Genomic DNA, 9,186 nt, shown 5'->3' with positions numbered 1-9,186 from the left:
CAATGGTCTCAATGTGGACTTTACTAGCTTCAAAATCTCCCCACCCCTGACCAACCCTCCCTCTCATCCCTGCCTCCTTGACCTATCCATCTTCTCTCCCACCTATCTGCTCCTCCCACCTCACTGACCAACCTCCAGCATTGCCTACCTGCACTCACCTATCACCAACCCACCTATCTTCCCCAGCCCCACCCCTCTTCTATTTATTGCAGAGCCCCCAAACCCACCTCCATTTCTGAAGAAGGGTCCTGACCCAAAACGTCAGCTTTCCTGTTCATCTGGCGCTGCCTGGCCTGCTGTGTTCCTCCAGCCCCACCCTGTTGTCTCAGACTCCAGCATCGGCAGTTCTTACTGTCTCTGCTTTCTTAAGAAGTCATTACTTCCTGGCAGCAGTTAGACTAGATACTAGATATTTCAATCCCCGGAACTCTTCAGAACATTGCATTTGCTTTTTTAAAAAAGTGTAACATATAATATTTGGAATGCATTGTCTGCTAGGGAGGAAATTTCAAATTCAACAGAAGCCTTCAAAAAGGAATTGAGTAATTTTTTGAAGAAAAAAAGTTGAAGGACGAATAAAATTAACGAAATCATTGTGGTATAGCTGGTGCAAACTCAATGAGTCTAATGATACCTTTTTACACTGGTTTATTCTATGACATTTGATTCCTCATTTTAGACAAGCTCTTCAGCCTAACTGAACTATTGATTATGACGATAATGTGGCTTTAAGAGGTATATTTTGTCCTTTTTGTTTTAAAAAGAAGATAGGTTGAGACAGAGGTGCTGACCAGTCTGCTTCATGCCAACGAACAGCGAGAGGACCTTGGGTTTTTTTTTTAAAAAAAACATTTGAAACAATAGAAGCAGCCTGAATGGATGAGGTCAAGCTCTCAGAACCAGGATTTTAGTTTAGCTTTCAGTAGTTGTTGGAGTTTGAAAGTTGCAATCCATCTCTCCTTGCTACAACAAAATTCTAGAGTTCTCTCTCCTTTGGCTTCTTCTTGACGTTATTTTTTCCTGGACTGGAGAATTGCCCGAGACAATCTATTTTACTGAATTTATCTTTGACAGGATGTTTGTATGGGATGTAACTATATTGGAATAGATGCTGTTTAGTAGTTAAATAATCTACTATTCTGCTAAATACTCCAACAGAGTTAAGTTATTCCAATCCTTTTTTCTTTTGTTTGCATTTTAACGACAGTACATAAATAAAGTGTGTTTTGCTTCAAGCCTGGTATTTTGACCAATCAAATTGCATCTGGAAGACAACAGGATGGCAATTGCCTTTAAAATAAAAAGTTAGGCCAAGGAGATAGCCTAGACCCTGTTTTGAGTGGGTTCAGTCTGGTCCATAACAGATGAAGACTTCATGTTAAATCCACAGAACTTTTTATATTATGTAAACCCAATGTTCCAATCCTCTTCCAGAAACAAAAATGAAATTCTACCTCACCTGAAAGATGAAACAGCATCAATTTGAAATTCTTCAGAACTATCACTGTTTTTCCTGTTCTTGTTCAATGAAACAATATCGGTTGATAAAACACTTGGGGTCGTTTTACACATTGTCACTAACAGAAGAGGGAAAAACAAAGTTAAAAATGCACACGCATGCTTGCATATTTTGGTCAGAGTGGCTAAAGGAGTCATGTTTCATGCTAACTAAGCTATTAGGATTTTTAACGTTTCAAAAATAAGTAATTTGCAGAAGTGTTAAGAATAAATTGATCTTCTAGCCTGCAAGTAGGTGAATTCTTACAAGGAATGTGGGATTTATTGCCAGAACTGAAGACAATTAAGAGTCAACCAGAGTATCTGTTGGTCTGGAATCACATGTAAGCCAGACAAGGTTAGGAGGACAGATTTCTCTCTCTAAAGAATAGTAAAACAGATGGATTTTTAATGACAGATGGGATCAATGACAGTTTCATGGTAACTCTACTAGCTTAAAATTCCAAGTACGATTAAGATAAAAAAAGTTACCATAAAAAGATAGTGAGCTCCCATTTTATCAAAAGAAAGACACACCACCATATGCACACAAAGCCCATTTCCTAAATTCCTTTTCAAAATGTAGTGCAAATACATTTTCTTCCAGTTTAAGCTACAGCAATGTCCTAAAAATTTTCTTTCTTTCCCCATCTTCTCCAAGTTCATCTACTATTAGCTTCAAGTGGCATTGTAAACGATGCAACTACAGTATTTAGTCCTCAGGCTTGCAAAACTCTAGAATTTGAGAATGCATAAATTTGAATTGAACAGCAATATAATATTTTTAATAAGCAACTGTGGATGATCATATAAGACATTGTTCAGAAAACTTCCTATTTATCTCCCATAAAATGTAGTACAGTATTTAATACAAATTAGAAGGTATTTATGTTGCACTGTCTCTCAGTTGCTTTTTTCTTAAAACCTACCCCCTCCTAAATTCCTCCTCCCGGAACAACAGCCAGTTCGAAATACTTACTCACCAGATAGATTTTCTTTATCTTCAGGTAATAAGAGCTGCATATTTCCCTGGTTTAAATTTTGAAAAGCAATTTCCAAGAGCTCTATGGGTTTTGCTTTCATATCCAGAGCTTTTTGAAGAATGGTTCTGCATTTCCTTACAGATCCTGTTCAAAGTTAACAACTTACTTGTTTTCCACAAATATAGAATAGCACTGTATTAAAGGATTTCAATAATAAAGTTGGAATATAAGTCATACAAACCTCGATTAAGCTCAAATTGTGCATATGCTATGTGTACAAAGGCAAATCTCTTGCAGTTCACTCTAGCCAAGTTGAATTGCTCCTGTGCTTCATCCGCATCTACAAAACTGAGGATGACAAGTCATTACAATTGCTTCACAGCCTTCTTAAAGATATAAACATAAGGAGTTTGAATATTGTGACAAGGAGACAAGGCGTTGAAGCTTTTTAAACTTACTCTCATCCAGTTCAAACAGAAGAATGCCAATTTCAATGGCCACAACAATTTATACAATTGTGAAAATTCTACCAACTGGTTAGCAAGTCAACTGATTGGCTGAGACATTGCCATGAAGAAAATAAAGAGAAACACTCAGCTCCCCAAAATCTGAGGTAGTTCAAAATGGAAGAATTGAACACACTCCTTTGTTTTTGTTTTAAAACAGAAAAGGGGCTGTAACAAGCAATGATCCATTTTTTTTTTTTTTTTTACAAACTTGATTATCTTAAATTTGCTTATTAATATAGCTTTAAGTGTACTCTACCATTAGATAGAATTGTTCAGCAATTATAATCTCGCAATCTTGAGTGTGTTATCACTACAACTAACACTAATGCAGAAAACAGCAAGTCAGCATAATTCAGCATTCCTCAGTCAGGAAAATCACTAACTGCATATACAAAAGGAAATTCAAACAATGATGGCCCACTAAAGAAAACTTGGAATATTCCAAGCCAAACTGGCAAAAACAGCTTTTTGAAAACATCTACAAATCTGTGGTATACCATAAGACATACGAGCAGAATTAGGTCATTTGGCCCATCGAGTCTGCTCTGCCATTCAATCATGACTGTTAGGTTTCTCAACCCCATTCTCCTGCCTCTCCCCGTAACCCTTGATCCCCTTACTAATCGAGAACCTACCTAGCTCAATCTTAAAACATAGTCAATGACTTGGCCACTACCACCTTTTGTAACAATAAGTCTCACAGAGTAAATACCCTCAGACTGAAGAAATTGCTCCTCATCTCAGTCCTAAAGGGTCGTCCCTTCACTGAGGCAGTGCCTTCAGATCCTAGTATCTCCTACTAGTGGAACCATCTTCTCCAAAACCACTCTATCCAGGCCTCAGTATCCTGTAAGTTTCAATCAGACCTCCTCCTCATCTTTCTAAACGCCATTGAGTACAGACCCAGATATAACCTCATAATAGGCCCTTCATCTCTGGGATCATTCTTGTAAGCCTTCTCTGGACCCCCTCCAAAGCTAGTACATCTTTCCTTAGATACAAGGCCCAAAACTGCTCACAATATTCCAAATACGTTCTGACTGGAGCCTTTGCAGCCTCCGGAGTACAGCTCTGCTCTTGTATTCTAGTCCCCTTGAATGAATGAATGCTAACATTGCATTTGCCTTCCTCACTGCCAATTGAACCTGTATGTTAACCTTAAGGGAATCCTGAACTAGGACTCCCAAGTTTCTTTGTGTTTCGGATTTCTGAAGCCTTTCCCCATTTTGAAAATAGTCTATGCCTCTATTATTTTTACCAAAGCACATAACCTTACACTTTCCCATATAGTATTCCATCTGGAACATCTTTGCCCTCCTCCTAGCCTGTTGAAGTCCTTCTGCTGCCACCCTGCTCCCTCAACACTACCTGTCACTCAACTTATCTTTGTGTCAACTTAGCAACAATGCCCTCAGTTCTTACATCGAGATCATTAAAAGTATGGCATGAAAGGTTGTGGTCCCAACACTGACCCCTGCAGAATTCCACTAGTCACTGGCTGTCATCCTGAAAAAGATCCATTTTCCCCACTCTCTGCCTTCTGCCGGTCAGCCAATCTTCCACCCATGCCTGTACCTTGCCCCTAACATCATGGGCTCTTGTCTTATTTAGTAGCTGTGCAGTACCTTGTCAAAGGCCTTCTAGAAATCCAAATAGATCATATCCACTTACTCTCGTTTGATTAACTTGGTCATTACCGCCTTGAAGAATTCTAACAAATTTGTCAGGCATGACCTCCCCTTGACAAAACTGTGGCAACTCCACCCTATTTTACCAAGCGCTTTCAAGTATTCCGCAATCTCATCCTTAATAATGGACTTTAAAATCTCTTCAACAACCAAATTCAGGCTAACCAGCCTATAGTTTCCCGTCTTCTGCTCCCCTCCCTTCATAAACAGGGGTGTTATACTAGCCATTTTCCAGTCCACTGAGACCCTCCCTGACGCCAGCGATTCTTGAAAGATCACTACCAATGCCTCTACAATCTCCTCAGCTATCTCTTTCAGACGTCTGAGGTGTAGTCCATCTGGTCCACGGGATTAATCCACCTTCAGAGTTTTCAGCTTCCTTAGCTCCTTCTCCTCAATGATGGCCACTAGACTCACCTCTGCCCCCTGAGGTTCTGGTATGCTGTTAGTGTCTTCCATAGCAAAAACTGACAAAGTACCTATTCAGTTCCTCCACCATTTCTTTGTTCACCATTATTACTTTTCGAATCTCATTTTCCACTGGTCCAATGTCCACTCTTGCCTTTCTCCTACTTTTGAGATATCGAAATATATACAGGGAATATTCTTTTCTGAAGGAGCCCTACACAAATGTCAAAATTTTATAGTCGTCTGATGAAATCATGCATCCGGTTCAATTAAATATCAACTTCCATGATCTACTGACATGCACAATCAGTAGCCAGTAAACATCAAGGCTTACTATTATTTACAGAAACTTTCCATTTCTAAATTGTAATAACAAATCCAGTGATTAATCGATTTTAATCAGAAGGTAACTTGCATCACAACAATATTTGGTTATCCCATAGTGCCTCAAGTGCAAAGGTAGCAAATTCATCCTACAATATTGAACAGAAGGCATGTAACATTTTGGTATACAACTAGAACTTAACTCTACAACTTCAAATGGAAAAAAAAGTAAGCATCTAAGTGCTCTCAAACATAATGTGAATTCAAATTAAAGAACAAACAATTATATCATTCTACATGTGGATTGCTCTTTCTCTGCAAGCAATCTGTTTCTTCAAAAGGACAAACTTGAATTTTGTTCATACTAGAAATTGTATTCTGTACCAAAGAATACCTGCACCCAAATGCTTTAATTGTAAAACAAGAGGATAAAAATATACATACACCTTAAGTTCTGCAAAACGTATCAAGATGCGAGCGTAGCATTCATTTGCATAATGCTTCTCAACTGATAGGGCAGCAACTGTGTCATTGTAGAGGTCTATAAGCCTATTCAATAGGGTTTCATTAGTTTGAGGATCACCCATCTTTTCTACTTTTTGAAGGTAGACAAACCAGTCTTCTGGAAAGTTTCCATCAGCCATAATTTGTCTGATTGTGGCAGTGTGATCTATTGCAAAAATAGAATAAGTACAAGATAAGCATTCCTTGCAAAATGCAAAACACGTGGAAAGAGGATATAACCATTCTAGGAAAAAGTTTGTGGTCAATTCAGTATTTTAAGCTAGTTATACTTTTTGCACCTCAAATAAGCATTCCCTTTACAATGAAGGAAGGGATTTTGACTCACTTCCTGAACTGCCTCTTACTTTTGGAATTTCCTCAAACGTAACCAGGGTTTAATTTTAAGAATCTAAAACATCTATCATACGATAGGATTAGGTTGTAAAAAGTAATTAATTTAAATTAACATTTCAATACTTTTCCAATTATGGACATAAATTCAAAATAATGAAAAATGTACAATAGCATACCCGTAATATCAGAGTTACATTTCAGCTCCTCAGTTTTATTTGCTTCCTCCTGTTTCGTTCGAAGGTATGCTAATCGGTTTGTAAGGCGAGCCAATCGCATCCTTGACTCATTCATGTTCTCCTCCATCACTACAAACAAAAAAAGGGCAGAAACATGAAAGTACCTAGTTAGAAGTGCATCACTTTAAAAACATAACATCCCATTAACAATTTTATTCTTTATAGACAGACCGTAACTTGGAGGTCTATTGATTTCTGTCTTGAATATAGCCGCTAATTGAGTTTCCACAGCACTCTGGGGTAGAGAATTCCAAGATTCACAACCCTGAGTGAAGTCCTAAATGCCCTGCTTTGTATTCAGATCTGTCCCCGGTTCCAGGCCCATCTACAGCCAGTGGAAATATGCTTACTGAATTAATCCTATCGAACAGTGCAAAAATTTCACGACTATCCAAATTACGAATGCTCATACTTACAAATGAGTTCCCATTCAGGGATGTAATAAAAGAACCAATGTGCAACGTTTCTTGCACTTACGAATAGCTATTTGTGTTGTCCTGCACTATGTTCCAGCTTGTGTACAAATCAATTTGTGAACAGACTTGAGAACGAAACCTGCTCTCAACCCAGCGGACTGCCTATACTTCCAACTCCATGTGCTCCAACATTGATCATTAACCTGTGTGGTGCCTTGTTCAAAGGCTTCTGCCATTTGAAGTAAATTTCATCCACATTCTGCCAGTTGCATCCTTAAAAAAACACAAACAGGTTTGACAAACATAATTTCCCTTTCTTAAATCCACATGGAAAAGTAACATAGGATTGGGCAGAGTCAAAGTGCCCAGGTGTCACATACATGATGATGAATTCTGCATTTACCCTATTACTGATGGCAGGTGAACAGGTCTGTTGCTCCACCTTTTCTCCCTCTCTCTCACCTTGCTTTAAACAGGTTTGTATTTGCACATATTGTCGATTGCAATGTCGGTTAGTGAAAGAACATTCAGGCCAAGAGGTGATAGTACTATAAAATAAAAGCTCAGCTGAAGGAGAAAGGACGAGGTTTCAGAACCTCCATTGTGCAAAGTAGGAAAATATGCAACTGATGGATAAACCAGAGGAAATGCAACATTGAAAGCAGAAACAAGATAGGTCTGGGAAACTTTGGGTTTCTAAGATATGATTGGTTTTTTGATATTTATAACCATCATAGAGAAATCAGGAAGCTAAGTCAAGAAATGGAACATATAAAAGTGAAAGATCAGCACACCGTGAGATTGAGTATATATAACTTCATAGATCAGAAACCAAAGAAACAATATAACTTAAATAGCCAATGTAACAAAGCAAAAGGTGAGGGAAAATCTACCAGCGAATCCACTAGTGTTAGAGAAGGACAAACATGCAAATCGAACACACTGATTAGGAGCAGGCATGTCTAGCCTGCTGCACTGTTAGAGAGTTCACGGCTGATCTGATTATGTTCAAATCAGGACAGTGAGTGACTTGGAGAGGATTTGATGTAGTAGTTAGCGGAAGTTTCATTGCTCATATTTGACACAATGGCAACTGATTTTGAGAGAGTCAAACAATTGAAAACTTCAACAGCAACTCAGTCCTGACTGTATACTACTGTATCATGACAAATTGTAAATAATTAAGGCTAGGTCTGCCTTGTCAGTGGGACAGGAATGGAGACGGTGTCATCTGGTGTGTGTCAGGTATGACTGTGTCAGCTATTGTTTGATTAGTCTGACAGATATCTCCCAGACATTGGTTGTAAGGAACTTACAAGATCAACATGACCAAGTTTGCTATTGTCGTTTCTGGTGCCTAGGCCAATGGTTGTATGCCCAATTTCATTCCTTTTTTGAAACTTTATAGCAGTTGATATAACGGAATGGCTTGTTAGGCCATTTTAGAGGGTAGTTACGAGTCAACCGCATTGCTGTAGGTCAAGAGTCATATGTAGGCCACACCAGGTACGGACGGTAGTTTTCCTTCTCTGAAGTCATTAGTAAACATTTGATGGATCTTTACAACAATTGACAGTGGTTTCACAAACATTATTAGTCTTTTAAATCTAGAATTACAGAGTTTAGATTTCACCAACTGCCATGACTAATAAGATTATGCCCCTGCAAGCTATCAGTTACTTCTTCAGTAAGGATACCAAGACTGTACCCAGTATTCCAGATGTGGCCTCATCAATGCTCTCCAATGCCAAAGCAAAACATCTACTTCTTAGATTATGTTCATCTTGCAATGAACAATAACTTTCCAAGTTCGGAGGGTCACTGAATCAGAAAGGTTAACTCTGATTTCTTTCCACAGATGCTGCCAGACCTGCTAAGCTTTTCCAGCAATTTCAGTTTTTTTGTTTGTGAATAACTTTCCATTTGACTTCCTATCACAGGCTGTACCCACATACACGTGAAACAGGAAACCCAGAACTTTCTGCACCTCTAAAGTTCTCCAGTCTCCATTTAATACACTGCTTTTTCTGTTTGTCCTGCCCAAGTGAGCAAATTCCCATTTCTCCCATTATTCTCCATCTGCCAAACCTTTGCCCATTCACTTAGTCTGTCTGTATCAATTTGTAGACTCATGTCCTCTTGATAACATATTTTCCCTTCTACCTTGGTATTGACAGAAAATTTAACAAGTGAATATTCAGTCTTTTTATCATTAATCATGTCAAATTATAAATAATTAAGGCCCAAACAGATCCCTATTGTATACC

The 9,186-nt window shown here is 38.5% G+C and overlaps 1 protein-coding gene across 6 annotated transcripts in view; it reads right to left on the bottom strand.

Annotated features, from left to right (window-relative positions):
- Positions 1-9,186, bottom strand: part of ttk (ttk protein kinase) — a 59,806-nt gene that overhangs the window by 43,765 nt on the left and 6,855 nt on the right. For 3 of the 6 annotated variants that reach the window (XM_048597226.1, XM_048597222.1, XM_048597225.1), the window contains exons 2-6: positions 6,444-6,572; positions 5,854-6,079; positions 2,722-2,828; positions 2,481-2,624; positions 1,460-1,577 (exon numbers count right to left, since the gene is read on the bottom strand). In XM_048597226.1, the coding sequence (XP_048453183.1) occupies positions 1,460-1,577; positions 2,481-2,624; positions 2,722-2,828; positions 5,854-6,079; positions 6,444-6,570 (722 nt within the window). In that variant the 5' untranslated portion in view covers positions 6,571-6,572. Of the gene's footprint in view, positions 1-1,459; positions 1,578-2,480; positions 2,625-2,721; positions 2,829-5,853; positions 6,080-6,443; positions 6,573-6,919; positions 7,193-9,186 lie in introns of all 6 variants that reach the window. The other 3 variants (XM_048597221.1, XM_048597223.1, XM_048597224.1) reach the window with 3 other exon arrangements.

Source organism: Rhincodon typus, chromosome 5 (assembly GCF_021869965.1).
Source record: "Rhincodon typus isolate 14 chromosome 5, sRhiTyp1.1, whole genome shotgun sequence".
Taxonomy (NCBI): Eukaryota; Metazoa; Chordata; class Chondrichthyes; order Orectolobiformes; family Rhincodontidae; genus Rhincodon; species Rhincodon typus.
This window is presented reverse-complemented; position numbering and strand designations above follow the sequence as displayed.